Source organism: Lepus europaeus, chromosome 3 (assembly GCF_033115175.1).
Source record: "Lepus europaeus isolate LE1 chromosome 3, mLepTim1.pri, whole genome shotgun sequence".
Taxonomy (NCBI): domain Eukaryota; kingdom Metazoa; phylum Chordata; class Mammalia; order Lagomorpha; family Leporidae; genus Lepus; species Lepus europaeus.
The window spans coordinates 37,401,364-37,416,768 of record NC_084829.1 but is presented as its reverse complement, the minus strand read 5'-3'; the positions used below and the strand labels follow the sequence as shown (position 1 = coordinate 37,416,768).

At 57.1% G+C, this 15,405-nt stretch overlaps 1 protein-coding gene across 1 annotated transcript; it reads right to left on the bottom strand.

Moving 5' to 3' along the window:
- Nucleotides 1-4,260: 4,260 nt before the first annotated feature.
- Nucleotides 4,261-13,004, bottom strand: PI16 (peptidase inhibitor 16). Its single transcript, XM_062186035.1, has 6 exons — nt 12,831-13,004; nt 9,185-9,406; nt 7,565-7,674; nt 7,290-7,378; nt 6,144-6,779; nt 4,261-5,938 (listed from the first exon to the last, which is right to left on the bottom strand). The coding sequence occupies exons 1-6, from the start codon at nt 12,999-13,001 to the stop codon at nt 5,823-5,825; spliced, it is 1,344 nt and encodes a 447-aa protein (XP_062042019.1). The 5' UTR covers nt 13,002-13,004; the 3' UTR covers nt 4,261-5,822.
- Nucleotides 13,005-15,405: the final 2,401 nt, after the last annotated feature.

The window sequence follows — 15,405 nt, the reverse complement described above, 5'->3', positions numbered from 1 at the left end:
TGCTGGCTGGACATGCCCCGCCCTGTTAGCTGTTTGGGGAGGCTGCCCAGGGAATGCAAGGCCACGGGTAGGCTCGGCCAGTCGCCTCAGAGAGGGCCAGCACTGACCCCGAGTAATATCATGAAGTCTCTGAACTTCACGGTCTTGGCCTTATTTCCCAGGCTATTTTCTATCACAGAAACGGCAATAAAATCCCTTTTGCTGCTGCTCTTTTCCAGTTTTTAGTTGAGTCAAGTTCAGACGTGTGCATCTAAAACCAGCCAGTGTTCAGTTCGTGACTGGGGTCCTAGTACGTATGAAGTTCCCCTGTTTCCTGGCGCCTCGGCCCTGGGGGACTGAGATCCGGCCCCCCTGCCCTCCGGCACCTGGTGTGTTCTCTCTCTCGGGCCTGGACCCCAGCACGATGTGTGCGACTGGGAGAGGAGAGGGGCCATGCTGCCGGCAGACAGGGAAGATGGGTGGGGATGATGTCCTGTGTCCTCTCGGGGGAACTTGTCACTCTCAGCCCTAGCAGGGCCTCAGGCCTCTCGGGACCCCATGGTAATCAAGCCTGAAGTGGCAGTGGTGGCCTGTGCTGGTCCCCTCTGCTCGTGTCAGCACCAGTTCCCAGATGCCTGGAGCCACAGAAGACAGTGCAAGAGGAGGAGACCCCGTCCACCGTGGCCGGGAGCCCCCACGCTGTGTTGCCATGCCTGGGCATCCTCCCCAGCCTGTGCTGACTCCGCCCCTTCCTGCCCCGTTTGTCACAGCCTGGTCTGGACATCATGTCCTGCATTCCCAAACAGACCTTCCAGGAGGGCACTGCTCCTGAGCTTGGGGAGGTTCTTTTGGGTGACACTGCCCTTGGCCGACAGCAGGAGGCAGGCCGGAGCCCACCCTGAAACCTGGAAGGATGGACTTGGGCCTCCACAGGTGTTCCTGACTCTGGAACTTCCACACCTGCCCACCCCTGGGCCCCAGTACCAGCTCCAGAAAACAGACCCAAAGGTATACGGGCTCCCCAGGAGTGCTGGTTGGTTTCACATCTGAAGATCAATTAATGTTAGGCACCCTGTCCACAGGATAAAGAATAAACCCACAGGATCATCTCAGAAGACACAGAAAAAGTATTTAACAAGAGTCAACACGTTTCATGATAAAAACAGTGAACGCCGGGAATACAGGGGAGCTTCCCCAGACCCTAGGAAACAGCAGCGGCGGCTCCTGCCGCCCAAATGGGTGACCTGCATTGAATTCCTGGCTCCAACCCTGGCCATCGTGGGCATTTGGAGTCTGAAATGAATAGGAGCTCTATGCCTCTCAAAGAAATAATAAATACATCTTAAAAACTCACACAACTAGGATTAGACTGGTAAACTATTGAATGGCCCCTAAGAGCAAGATGAGGATGTCCCTTGTGCACTCATATTCAACATTGTACAGGACGGTCTGGCGGGGCAAGTAGGCCAGAAAATGGGGTAAAAGCTGCCTGGATTAGAAAGAGCGTCTCCGCAGGTGGCACAATCTGTTGCATAGGAAATCCTACAGAATTCACCGAAGGCAGTAAGGCTGCAAGATGTGTTAACACACAACAATCGATGTATCTGTACGTCGGACATGCAAAGTGAAATTAAGCGATCTCACTTAAAATAGCTTAAAAATTTAGGAACACTTATAACAAAATAGAAAATTCAAACTCTTAAATAAAACTATAACACATGGATGAAAAAAACTGTAGAAGAACCAAGTAAGTGGAAAGACACCTAAGTTCATGGATCAGAAGACTCAGCAAGGTTAAGATGGCAGCTGACTTGGCAGACGTTGGCCAAGCTGATCCTGTGGAAATGCAAGGGACCCAGGGTGGCCAAAACAATATTGAAAAAGAACGAAGCTGGAAGACATACATGTCCTGATGGGAAAACTTAAGCACAAAGCTACTGTAACCAGGAGTGTGACAATGACGGGATAAACAATAGAATTGAGAGTACTCACATTCTGGGACAACAGATTTGAATTTCAAGAAAGGTACTGAGACAGTTTAATAGGGAAAGATTCATCTTTTCAACAAGAGGTGCAGAGACACGCAAAATAACCAGGTGGCCCCCAACTCACACCACATAAAAAGTTAACTGAAAACACATCAGACATTGACGTCAGAATTGAAAACAAGGCTTAGAAGGGAGTAGGTAGACATTTTGTGGTCTTGGGTTAAGCATTGCTTTCTTAGATAGGACATGAAAAGCATAAGCAACAGCATAAACCACAGATAGACAGGACATCACAATGTGATACATTTGTGCTCAATGATACCATCAAGACAAACTGAAAAGACAACCCATGCAATGGGAGAAAATATTTGCAAATCATGTATCTGATAAGAGACTTGTCTCCGGAATACATAAAAGAACTACAACTCAATGTAAAAAGACAAACACAGAAGACTTGGATGGAAAGTAAATAGCCAATAAGCTCATGGAAAGATGTTTGATGTCGGGCCAGCACTGTGGCATGGCGGGTGGGGCCACCGCCTGCGGTGCTGGCAACCCATATGGGCGCCAGTTCAAGTCCCGGTTACCCCAGTTCTGATCCAGCTCTGCTATGGCCTGGGAAAGCAGTGGAAGATGACCCAAGTCCTTGGGCCCCTGCACCCAGGTGGGAGACCTGGAGGAAGCTCCTGGCTCCTGGCTTCAGATAGGCACAGCTCTGGCCTTTGCAGCCAATTGGGGAATAAACTGACGGATGGAAGATCTCTCTCTCTCTCTCTCTCTCTCTCTGCAACTGTGACTTCCAAATAAATAAATAAATCTTTAAAAAAAAAATGTTTGCCGTCATTAGTCATGGAAACACCAATCAAAACCCACAGTGGGGAGGGGGAGATTGTGGCTCAGTAGGTGAAGCCACCCCCCCCCCCCGGGACACCTGCACCCCTGGTTCAAGTCTCAGCTACTCCATTTCTGATCCAGCTTCCTGCTGATGTGCCTGGGGTGAGTGAATGTTGGACCGAGTACGTGGGCTCCTGCCACCCATGAGGGAGTTTCTGGCTCCTGCCTTTGGCCTGGCACAGTCCCAGCTGTTGGAGGCATTTGGGGAATGAACCAGCAGATGTAAGTTCTTGCTTCCTCTCCCGTCACTCTGCCTTTAAAATAAAATATTAACACACATAGACACAATGAAATACAATTACTACCTGTTAGGATGCCTGTGTTAAAAAAGACAGACAGTAACAGTTGGCCAGGATGTTGAGCAATTGGAACCCTCATTCACTGTAGCCTTGAGTATAAAATGGTGCAGCCACTCTGGAACAGTGTCTGGGGGTCCCTCAGAAAATTCGACATATGCAGTGGGCATTTGGCCTAGCAGCTAGGATGCCAGTTGGGACATCCGTGTTCCATACTAGAGTGTCTGGGTTCGAGTCCCGGCCCTGCTGCACATTCTAGCTTCCTGCTAATGTGCACCACGAGGGCCAACAGTGATGGGTGGGTCTTGCCACACGCAGGATCCTGGATTAGGTGTCCAGCTGCAGCCCGAACCACTGGTCCTGGCTGGTGGGGGCTTTTAGGGTGTGAACCAGCAGATGAAAGCTCTCTACCTCTCAAAATAGTAAATTGATTTTTAAAAATTAAACAAAGTTACCATATGAGTCAGCAATTTTACCCCCTGGTTTATACCCAAGAAAGCTGAAAGTTTAGGTTTACACACAAACTGGAATGTGAAAGTTTATGATGGTATTATATTCACAACAGTTCCAGACTGCACCAACCCAAATGTCTACCAACTGATGAGTGACTCAGTAAGATGTACATCATAGGATGGAATATTACTTAGCAATAAAGAGTAAAGTCCTTGAGGTCGGTGTTGTAGCATAATGGGTTAAACCGCCACCTGCAATGACAACATCCCATATCAAAGCACCTGTTCAAGTCCCAGCTCTGCTTCCCATCCAGCTCCTTGCTAATGCACCTGGGAAAGCAGCAGAATATGGCCCAAGTACCTGGACTCTTGCCACCCACGCAGGAGACCTGGATGGAGTTCCAGGCTCCTGGTTTCAGCCTGTCCCAGCCCTAGCCATTGTGACCATTTGGGAAGTGAACCAGAGAACAGAAGATTCTCTCTCTCTCTCTCTCTCCCCTTCTGTGTCTCTTCCTCTCTCTGTTACTCTGCCTTTCAAATAAATAAATCTAAAAAAAAAAAAAAGTCTGATTCTTGCTAAAAGATTGACGAACCCTGAAAATAAGCTAAGTGAAAAGGCACACACAAAAAGTCACACACAATATATGATTTGTCAAGACTTTACATGAATAGAGCCATATACACAGCCAGTACATTAGTGGTTGCTTTTGGCAGGGGTGGGGTTGAAGGGAGATGGGGAGGGTGGCTGTAACAGGTATAGGGTTTCTTTTTGGGGTGATGAAAATGTTCTGAAATTGTGAATCAATGAACACATTACAAAACATGAAGTTGCAGACACCAAACGGGTGAATGTTATGGGATTATTTTTAATGGAGCTGGAGGGAAAACAAAGAAATACACAAAGAAAGAAGAGGGAAGTGACCTCCTAGGCTAAAGGTCAAGAGACCTGGACCCTGCTGCCCCTCCTGCTTGGACCTGGAGATAGATGCCACCCGCTGTAGCTGACCGCCACACACACACACACACACTCACACTCACACTCCTTCCTGGCCCCCAGCTCTTCTGTACCATCCGGCTCTGCTCCCCGGGCGAGTGTCTGGGTCTCCAGGACTCTTTCTCAGGACCCTCCAAGCCCTGCCCTGTGGTCTGTTTCTGACCTGGGGTCTCAGACTGGGCAGTGTCACCTTTGTGCAGAGGTCAGGGACCTTGACCCTGGGCCCCAAACCTGGCCCAGCCCCACTGGTGGCCCTGGAAGCTGGGTCAGTCCAGCGCCCTTGGCCTTGCCTTGGCTCTCTCCCTATCCTGCTGGTATCTGGGTGGGGGGAAAGTGTTGGGGGAGGAGGGTGTGGAGCGTTTTGGGGGAGGAGTGGGCACAGGTTGGTAGGGGAGGGCTGACCTCTTCAGAGCCGGCCCCTGCCTGCATGGCATCGAGACTCCAGGGACTCTCAGGCTTCATTCGGGAGCCAGGGGCTCCTCCCTTCCCTTGCCCCCAGCTCCACCATTCCTAGAACCCCACCTGCGTGGGGCTTGTCCTTTATCTGCCTATCACCCCCCACCCAGCTACACAGGCTCTCGGGGACAGCCCCAGGCCTAGCAGCAGGGGGCTCCTAGATCCCTGCCACCCTCCAGCCCCCGCGGCAGTTGGGAGGGGCCTGCTGGGCCATGGTCACCCCGGGCGGCCAGGCCTGGCGCCTCCAGGACACCGTGGAAGAGGCACACATTTTGTAGCCTTTCCCTCCCAGAGGGCCTTCGGCCAAGAAGCCTCTTGTGTGGGGACATGGCAGGAGGCCAGCTGGCCTCTTTGTCCTGGGGGAGGCAGGAGGCACTTCTGGGACAGCCCTGGACGCAGATGGCTTGAGGAAGAGGCCAGGGAGACTGGGATAGACCAAGGGTCCGGTCCCCAGGGAAGTCCCGGATGCTCTGGCTCCAGGAGAGCGCACAGGCCCGTGAGTCCACGGGAGCACCGCGCAGCACAATCTGCAGCCGGCCACAGCGGACTCCCCGGGGGCACGGGCACCACTCCGGGGGCAGCTCCTCAGGGATGGGAGTGCTGGCCTGGAAGCTGGCCGGAAGCCAGCGGGGCAAGGGGCGACTGCTGAGCCAGAGCCACAGAGCAGGACCTGCCCAGGAAGCTGTGGCCTCTGCCTTGGAGAAAGACAATCGGCGTGGGCGTGAGGCCTCCCAGCAGGCCTTGCCTCTGAGTGGTGTCCCCTTCAGAACACCATAGCCAAGACCAGGAGAGGCAGCAGCAGCAGTGGCTGGAGAGGGCCCCACACGTGACCCCAGCTCATCCTCGACTCCATGCCCGGCTTCTCAGGGCCCTGTGCACCTGTGGGAAGGAAGTGGCTTTGCCTCAGCTGGCTGACAGCTGTGCCTGACCTCCCACCCACCACACCATGCAAGGGGTGGGGGCGGCAGCCAGGGCCGAAGCTCCCACTCGGAGAGTGCGTGCCCCACATGCCGCTGGGGGCAGGATGCTGACAACGACAGTGTAGCGCCAGGCAGGGAGGGAGCACAGACGCTACCGGCCTTACCTGGCAAGGATGCCTGCAGGGCCAGGGTACGCCCACCGGTGGCGTTAGCGATGGCAGAGGCATTGGGGACACTGGACAGGGACTTGGAGGAGGTGTGCCCCGAGTGGTCCAGTGTGGCCTGCAGCTCACCTGGCTTGTCTTGGGCTGGAAAAACTGAGGCCAAGACCTCACGGGAAGGAGGCGAACGGGCCTCAGGCTCTGCCTTGTCCTGGGCCTGGGGCAGAGGCTTGTCTGTCCCTGTTAGGGACACGCTGGGGTACGGAGAGCTCTGTGGGCTCAGGGAGGGTGTGGTGGTCTCGCTGGCCACTGCGTGCATCGACTGGGGGCTGGGAGCCTGGGTCGTGCCGGGGAAGGTGACCGGCCCCTCCTCCAAGGAGGGCAGGCTGTGAGTTGCTGGAAGGTGAGGGACCTTGGTTGCTATGGTAGGCGCGGCCTGGGTTGTCGTGGTTGCTAAGGAAGATGGGGCCTTGGTGTGTGCAGCAGGCAGAGCCTCGGTGGCCGGCGAGCCTGCGACCTCCGCGGCCGGGGCAGGGGTACCCGTTCTCCCAGCGCCCGAGGCTCCGGCTGCCGGGCTGGATGCGGCCTCAGTGACCGAGTCAGGCACATCCTGAGCCTTCTCCGGGCCTCTGATGGGTTCTGATAAGATAGACAAGGCCCGGCATTAGGGCTGCAAGGGGGACCCTAGCGGCCCTCCCTCACTGCCGCCAAGGCGAGGCGATCCAGGGTCCTACCGGGACACCCAAAACCGCACACACACCTGCGGGGCCGCGTCCCTCACCGCCAATGTTACTACCGGCCACTGCTCCGAGACCCACGGCCTCCGCCAGCACTCGCTGCACGCACACCTCCACTTTCTCCCGGGTCTGCGCCGGCCGAATTCCCGCGCCTAATTCGCCCACCGCACTCGGGCCCCGCCCACCCAGGCCCCGCCCGCCGCAGCTCTGGCCCCGCCCACAAGGCAGGCCCGCGCCGGCTCTTCAGGGAGCTCGCCAACGAGATTCGGTCCCTTGGGACTAGCGGGCGCCTGCGCGGCTGCGCGAAGAGGGCGGGGCGAGCCACCGAGGGCCCCGCCCCCGCGCAGGCGCAGAGCCCGCAGCTGCGCTGGGTCGCGCTTCCCCCGGCGCCCAGCCCCGGCCCCCGACTCACCGCAGAGAGAGTCCTCGCAGCGGTAGCCGGAGGGACATTGGGAGCACGGGGGTCCCTCCTGGTAGGGCCTTTTCCCCTTCACGTTGCCTCTGCAGGGGGCGAGGAGAACGCTGCTGGAGGGGACCCAGGCGCTCCCCGCCGCCATCCCCTTGTCCCCTGGTCACAGAGCGCCCTGCGTCGGGTGCCCTCCCAGCTCCCTCTTCCTGAGGCTGTGCCCGGCTGGCCCTCCGCGGGCTCTGCCCCCCACCCGCACCCGCACCCGCACCCGCACTCACGGAGGCTCGTAGTTGCACACCAGTAGTTGGATGTTGGTCTCCTCGACGCCCTGGAGCTTCTCACAGAAGTGGGAGCCGCAGCCAATCCTCTCGGACTTAGACCAGACCACCTGAAGGAGAGCGCGGCCAGAGCTCAGCCCCGTCCCGGGGGGCACCGTCCCCGCCCGCTGCCCCTCTGCACCGGCCTTCGAGCGGCGTCTCCCCCTGCCAGCCACACGTTCCATTTCGCCGGGCCTCTTCCCCCCAGCTTCAGAGCCCCGGCACTGCGTGTGAGCCATGGGGTACTCTCAAAGGAACGCATCCCAAACGATAGTCGTGGACATCAGCAACAAGAAAAAACCCTGGGGAGGGAACAGGGGGAGCCGTTTTGAAAGGGGGGGGGACTTCCTCCGGATCGCAAGTGGGCAGGGGTCTGCTCGCCCTGTGAGTTCTATTCAAGTCTAAGACATAAAATATCATCCTTACAGCCGTGAGGGTGAGACCCAGCAGCCTCTGCATCAGCAGAGCCTCCCGGGTCCCAGGCGGAATGACCCCAGCTGGTGACCCCAGAGAGAGCCAGGGCGGAGCTGGGAGGACTCACGCTGGGCATAGACAGCAGTCCCCGGGGAGCGAGTCCCTGCCGACAGGGTGGCGGGTGGGAAGGGGACAGGGAGGGCACTTCGGCCTCGAAACTTCCTGACCTGGGTGGGTGCTGTGTTGATTTCCTTCCCTAAAGATTAGGGTTAAAAATAGCACCCGGCAGAGGCACAGAAAAATGGAATTGGTGGATGTGGGTGGGAAGATGGTTTCTTTTTTCTTTTGTTTGTCATGTTTTGGTTCGTACAAGACGTGAGCCCTGGGAGACCAAGCATTCAATCACACTCTTGTTCAGTCTCCTACACACACGCCACCCCTTATCTGAGGCGACCACGCGGTGTGTGAACGTGGGCCAGACCCTAGGCACGAGTGGATGAGCTAAGAGCAGTAGATCAGTGCTAGTTTCCTCCTTGTGCTGCTCACATGCGCTGGGCAGGAGAATGCCCTTGTTTGTAGTGGGCACGGGAGGTTATGTTGGCCATTTACTCCCAACTGTGTTCGGAAAAATGTTGTTTGTACTATTATTGTTGCAACCCCTTGAAAAGTTTGGAATAATTTCCAAATAAAAAATTATGTTTAAACAAGTATACTGAAGTTTCTTATTAAGTTGTTTTTGCTATCTTGTTTTTAAAAAATTCAGACTTTCAAAATGCAGCAAGCAGCCAGACATAAGCAAAAAAAAAAAAAAAAAAGTAAAAGGCAGGAAATGCTGCCAGAAGGTTCCTTGAAACCTTTATTCAGTGACAATTTGTTCTTTTAAAAAAGCAAATAAAAAGCAGACAAACAAAATCACCTATTTGCTTTACCAGTCCCTGGCAGGAAATCAGACAAAAAGCCACCGTGAGCTCAGCGGGAAGAGGGGAGGTGGCAACCCAGCCAAACTAGGCCAGGGCCCAGGGCTGCGGCGAGCCTAGGCCCGGGCCGCCTCAGTGCCAGGAGGCCGGGGTGACCTGCAAACGGTGCGGGGTCTAGGAGGGAGGACGCTCCCGGGTCGGCGAGGCAGGCCCCGCCCCGCCACGAGGCCCCGCCCCGCCGGGCGCGCACCTGCGTGTAGTGGCCGCACATCTGGTCCCGGGCGCAGGTGGCGGCGCTGAGGTTGTAGTGCTCGCGCTCGTGGTGCCACTCCTCCATGGCCAGAGGCACGTCCACGACCTCGTCGGTGATGGCGAACAGGTTCTCGCCGCGCCGCCCGCGCTCCTTGTTGTGGCCCCACACGCACTTCTGGGCGTAGGCCTTGGCGAAGGCCGCCAGCTCCTCGTCCCATCTCTGCGGGGCAGGCACGGGAAGGAGGTGAGGCTGAGGGGGCCTGCGGGCTTCTGGAGGTCCAAGACTCCCCACCCTCGTCCCAGCACCCTCCTGTAGCCCTCGTCCCGGCACCCTCCTGTAGCGGGCTGCGCCTTGGCCAGGAGCTGGAAGTGGTCTCTGCTGTGGATGGGCTGGGTGGGGTGGGGGTGGGGGTTCCGAGGGAGAGGGCTCCTCCAGCTCAGACTTGGGACCCTTCGCTAGCTGTGTGAGCTGGAACAGAGTGGGGTGTCGGGCAGGTGGCCCTGCCTACCCCTTCAGGGAGATACTGAGTTTCAGTTCATTCCTCCCCCTCCCCCGCCGTAAATCTGCCGTGGGAGACGCCCCCTTCTCTCTCCACGGGCCTCCCAGGCTCCCACAGCCCCTTTGGGACAGCCCAGCCCCTCTGGGTTCCCCTCCCCGGTACAGGTCCTAAGGGCTCTTGACTCTTATCAAGTTGCCGTTCCCCAAGAGAATCAGTGCCTCCCGTGAGGCTCCTATGTCACAGCATTGGTACCCCGGTAACTGTGGGACCCCAATGGCAGTGATGCCCACGGGGGGCTGCGGATGAGGCGTGGGAGGGGTGCTTCTGGGTCAGGGGCCCTGGGAGGTGCTGCTGGCAGGGAGGACAGGCTGTGTGTGGGCGGAAGGAGGGATTAACGTGCATCCCACCCAGAGGACTGCGGAGCAAGGCCTGGAGCTCATTAAGCTTTGTCCTTGGCCTCTCCTGGAAATGGATGGCCTGGCTGCAGCTCTCGCCCCACCCTCTGGGGGCCCAGCCAGCTGTGGGAGCCAGACTCCCCACCCACTCAAGGCTGACTGGGGTGGGGCTGGGAGCGCTGGGCTGGGGTGGCCCCACTGCTGTGACTGTGGCTAAGTCCCTTTCCCTCTTGGGGAAAGGTTCGCTCAATCGTAGGGATTTGGAAGTGGGGAAGGAGCAGGAGGGGCAGGGAGTTGGGATGACCCGGGGGCTCCAGCAGGGCAGGGCAGGAGTGTCCCCAGGGTCTAGTGCAGTGCCAGGGCATAGTAGCTGCCCAACGCATAATAGCTGCTTAACAAATATTTGCCAACTCTGGGTGTCTGAGACACCACGCTGCTTAGAAGCAGTCCCCCTGCCAAGCCTGGCTGTTAATTTCCATTCTCACAGAATGCCTGAAGGCCTGCCATTGGTGAGTTCCTGCTTTGGGGCTCAAGGCTTCCTGGTCAATCTGCAGAGGTCCCCATGGAATTGCAAGAGTGGTGGGCCTGCCCACCACTGGCCACATGGTCACCATGGAGCAGCAAGTGCATCCAACAGTTCTGAGGCTTGGGCTGGCAGCCCTGGGCCGACGGTGAGGACCAAGAAGCCCACGTTCACCCCGTCACGGAGCGGCACGTGGTAAATGGCAGATACGCAGCGAGTGCTCTAAGGCCACCAAAGGAGGCGTTTAGCCAAGCCTGAGGGTGGGGAAGGAGGCACGGAGCAAGCTGTCACAAGACAAGTGGCTGGGGAGGCCCCCCAGAGCAGAAGGCACGCCTGAGCGGGGACTCGGGCTAGGGAGGAGGAGCCGCTCAGATTCCCGGAGGAGAACGGCTGAGCAGGAGAGGAGGCTGCAGGGAGGCAGGGGCCGAACACACAGAGCCTGCCCAGGAGCCGGGGCCTTCTCCTGAGCCCATGGGAGCCATCGGAGGAATTTGAGCAGGGTCAGGCCCGTGGGTTGAAGTTCATTGTGGTAGCAGAGGCCGGAGGCAGGGAGCAGGTAGGGAAGTTCTCGGGTGTACAAGTGGAATTCCACCCGAGAGTCCCTGGGTGTAGAAATGACTGAGCCAGGCTTGTGGCAAGTGGGAGGCAGGGAATCCAATTCAAGGAGGACTGAAGCTCCTGGGAGGCAGCGTGGAGCCCTAGGAGAGGGAGGAGGGTCCATGGGAACTCCCACCTGCCTCACCCCGCCTCCTCTCCCTCTGCTGTGCCAGTGAACACTGAGCGCTTATGGTGTGCCAGCCCTGTTCTAGGTGCTTTATGCTACAGACTCCTTTAATCCTGTTAACATCTATTTTGCAGAGTAGGAAACTGAGGCACAGAGGGGTTAAGTAAGTTGGCCAAGGACACACAGCCAGAAAGTGACCCAGCCCAGACTCTCTGCCTGCAGACTCTCTGAGGCTGAGCCCGAGTCCTGAAATGATTTCTCCCAGCTTCCCAGTCCCTCCTTGTATCACTTCCCAGGAGGCAGTGGCACATCCCTCTGGACCCTAACTGCTTCCTAGAGCGCGGCCACAGTCCAAGGTAAAGCAGCTCCAGCCTTTGCGGCCCCCAGCCCCAGCCGGCCAGACTCGCAGGGCATCAGGGAAACCGAGATCCTGCAGTGAGCGAGCCCCAGCCTCAGTCAGGGGGCTGTGAGCAGTGCTGGAACAAGCCGGAAGTCCCAGGCAGCCTTGCCCGCAGCGGTGATGGGTGCACCTGCAGAGCCCTTTCCAGAGTGTCCGGGCCCCCGACCAAGAGGGCCAGACCCGTGCACCCTCAGGAAACAGGGGCTCTGAAGGGCGAAGGCCCCACCCAGAATCACTGGGCCGGCCAGCTCAGGCAGAGCCAAGGTCACCGCTCAGGGTTCAGACTGCACATTTGCCGCTGTGTTCTCCAGCACCGGCTACAGGGCCCTGGGACCCTGCCCAGCCGCCTCCCAGGCCACCTGAGGGGCTGGGGAGTCCAGCTGGGGAGCAGGGGCAGGCTTTGTCTCCTCTCAGGGAAAGCACAGACCTCCCGCCTGCCCCTGCCGTGGGGTCGCTGTCCCCCTCTGCCCACCTGCGCGGCTGTCACCACATTTGCAGGTCTCAGCAGGGTACAGTTAGGGCTTTTACACGCTGGCGACCTTCATCTAAACATATGCTGTGTGCGTATTTTCTTGAGATCCTCTGGAGGATCCTCAATGTTATATCTGTAAGACTCAACCTGTGTTGATATCTATGTAGCTCCGCTTACAAGCCCATTTTACAGTGGAGAAACTGAGGGCCAGCCAGATGACAGGACTTGCCGCGCATTGCGGGGCTTGTGGGAGACCAAGGCAGGCTTCGAACGTGCCATCTGGAGCCCTCTCTGCTGCTTTCTCGCGCTCAGCCCTCCTCCCCCAGGTACCCGGCCCCTCCCACCACTCTGCCTTCCTCATCCCTGCAAAGACCCCTTTCACAAAGGCTAAGAACTCTTAACCCTCCCAAGGGTAGGGGTGAGGGGCCCTGAAGTTTAGGAAGCGCCAGGGAAGGGTCACTATGGCGGGAAGCCCAGGTTTCCAGGTGTGAGCCCAAGCAGGTCCCTGTGAAGCCCCGTTTCCTCATCTTGCAGCGGGCTGTCTCTGTGGCCCTGGGAGCTGCATAATGCCAGGAGCCCTGTCCCTGACCAGGGACACCCAGCGCCTCTTCCGTCGCAGGCGGCACTCACCATCTGCAGCATGTCGGAGGCGGGCGGGGACACCTGGGAGCGGTAGAGGTTGTGCAGCTCCACCAGCGCACGCTTCTCATCGTCGCTGAGGGCTCCGCCGGGGCCTGTGGCAGCCACCAGCAGTAGCAGCGGCGGCAGCAGAAGTGCCGGGAGACCGCAGGAGCTGTGCATGGTGGCCAGCCCTCTCCGCCTCTCCCGTCCAGGGGTCTGGCAGCCGGATTTAAAGCCCTTCCCACACAAGCACCACCCTGGCTGGGGTGGAGCGGCAGGGGCTGTGTCTGGAGGCCCAGCCCGGCTCACACAATGTCTCAGGGAGGGCTGGGTGCCTTGGGTCTGGACCAGAGTGGAGTCCACTCCCCTTGGAGTCCTTGGCAAAAGCCTGCTTGCTCTCGGGAACGGGGGCTTGGGCCAAAAGCTGTGGGGGCTCTGCAGTCTGCTGGCGGGGTGGACCGATCCGCAAGGGGCGAAGTCATGGTCCCCTCGGCGGAACTGCAGCTGCTTTACACCCCTGGGTGCTGAACACACGAGAGGAAGGAACGCCACGGGCCCTGCCCCCGGAGGACTGAGCGAGACGCAGGTCTTTCTGGGAGCACGGAGGAAGCTGCCGTGTCTTTGGTGAAAGGTTGGGCCGCCCCGGTTCCGATCCTAGCTATCTGTGATTTTTGTACTTTTCTCCACTGAGTTAGAGGCAATAATGACCTACTTTGTGGTGGTGGAGGGAGAAGCAAACGGGGTATAACGCACTTAAAGCAACCAGTGTGGACCCTGGCGCAGAGTAGGCCCTCGGTAAGCGTGGACAGCTGCCACCAGCGGACGCAGGCGTGGCTGGCTCCCAGCCCCACGGGGAGGCAGGGCCTCTGCTTATGGGAGCAAGGGCTGAGGGGTTTCCCACTCTAGCTGCAGCCTTGAGCTGGAGCGTGGGCAGAAGGTGGCCTTCCGTGTGCCCTCTGGGTGCACGGGCTGAGGAGCGCATATGGGCACTGGGACCGCCCCCCGCCCCCCACCCACAGCCCTGCTCTGAGTGTGTAGAAAATTCGGCACGTCTGGTTCTGAAATCCAGAGAGAGCAGAAGAGCCCGGGGTCTGTGCTGACCCAGCAGGAGCGTGGAGGGGAGGCGTTGGGAGGGTGGCAGGCTCGGCAGCCGAGCACCTGCCATGCGATGCCCTTGCGTGGGGCAGGGAACCGGAACCAGTGCTTCCAGGTTCTGCTGTGGTCCTTGAAGACTGCCCCCTTGGTGAATGGGGTCCTAGGAAAAGCCTCCCCCACTGGCCCTGAAAGATGCCAGGGAAACCTGCCCCGCCTGGGTCTCCAGGTAAGAATCAAAGCAGAAACAGACAGAAGCAACTTGGACGCCACAAACAGAACTATGGCAACGATGTAGGATACAAAATCAACACACAGAAATGAATTTTTTTCTAAACACTAACAGTGAATAATCCAAAAGGAAAGTAAGAAAACAACTCTATAACAACAATAAAAAAAAAAAAGAAGAAACTTCTTAGGAATAAACTTAAAGAGGCAAAAAACTTTTAAATCTTTTATTTTATTGTATTTTATTATATTTTATTTGAAAGGCAGAGAGACATCAAGAGAGAGAAGAGACAGAGGCAGATTTTCCATCCACTCATTTACTCCACAGATGCCCACAGCAGCTGAGACCGGGACAAGCCAGCGTCAGGAACCAGAGCTTGCCGTGGCTCTCCCACATGGGTGGTGGCCATCCTCTGCTACCTCCCAGGCTGGGCATTAGCAGGGAGCTCAATCGGAAGCATGGCTGAGACTTGAACCCAGGCACTCCAATACAGGATGTAGGCATCCCTAACCCAATCACTGTGCTAACTCCCACCTGGCCGCAAAAGCCTTGTCGGCTGGAACCTACAAAATGTTGCTGAAAAAAACTAAAGAAGACACAAAGAAACGGAAAGACATCTCGTGCTCACGGATTAGAAGGCTGGATATTGTTAAGTCATCAGGGCCGGTGCTGTGGGGTAGCAGGTAAAAGCCCCCACCTGCAGTGCCAGCATCCCATGTGGGTGCTGGTTCCAGACCCTGCTGCTCCACTTCAGATCCAGCTCTCTGCTATGGCCTGGAAAGCAGTGGAGGATGGCCCAAGTCCTTGGGCCCCTGCACCCATGTGGGAGACCTGGAAGAAGCTCCTGGCTCCCAGCTTTGGATCGGAGCAGCTCCGGCCATTGCGGCCATTTGGGGAGTGAACCAGCAGATGGAAAACCTCTCTCTCTCTCTCTCTCTGCCTCTGCTTCTCTGTAACTCTGCCTTTCAAATAAGTAAATAAATCTTTAAAAAAAAAAAAAAAAGGAGAGAGATGTCAATATTACTCAGTGTGATCAATGCAATCCCAAACAATATCTCAATGACAATTTATTTACATAAAGAGAAAAAAACATCCTAGAAGTCATACATGATCTCAAGGGAATCCACTAGCAAACAATGTTGAAAGGAAGAACAGTTGGAAGTCTTACACTTTCTAATGTTAAAACTTACCTACAGGGGCTGTTGCTGTGGCATAGTAGGCTAAGCCTCCACGTGCAGTGTCAGCATCCCATATGCGTGCCGG

Coding starts and splice junctions, on each gene's coding strand:
- PI16 (XM_062186035.1), bottom strand. CDS start 13,001: ATGCACAGCTCCTGCGGTCTCCCGGCACTTCTGCTGCCGCCGCTGCTA. Junction 7,379..7,564: donor GTGTGCAACTACGAGCCTCC/GTGAGTGCGGGT, acceptor CGCCCCCTGCAG/AGGCAACGTGAAGGGGAAAA. Junction 5,939..6,143: donor CCTGCAGGCATCCTTGCCAG/GTAAGGCCGGTA, acceptor TCCTTCCCACAG/GTGCACAGGGCCCTGAGAAG.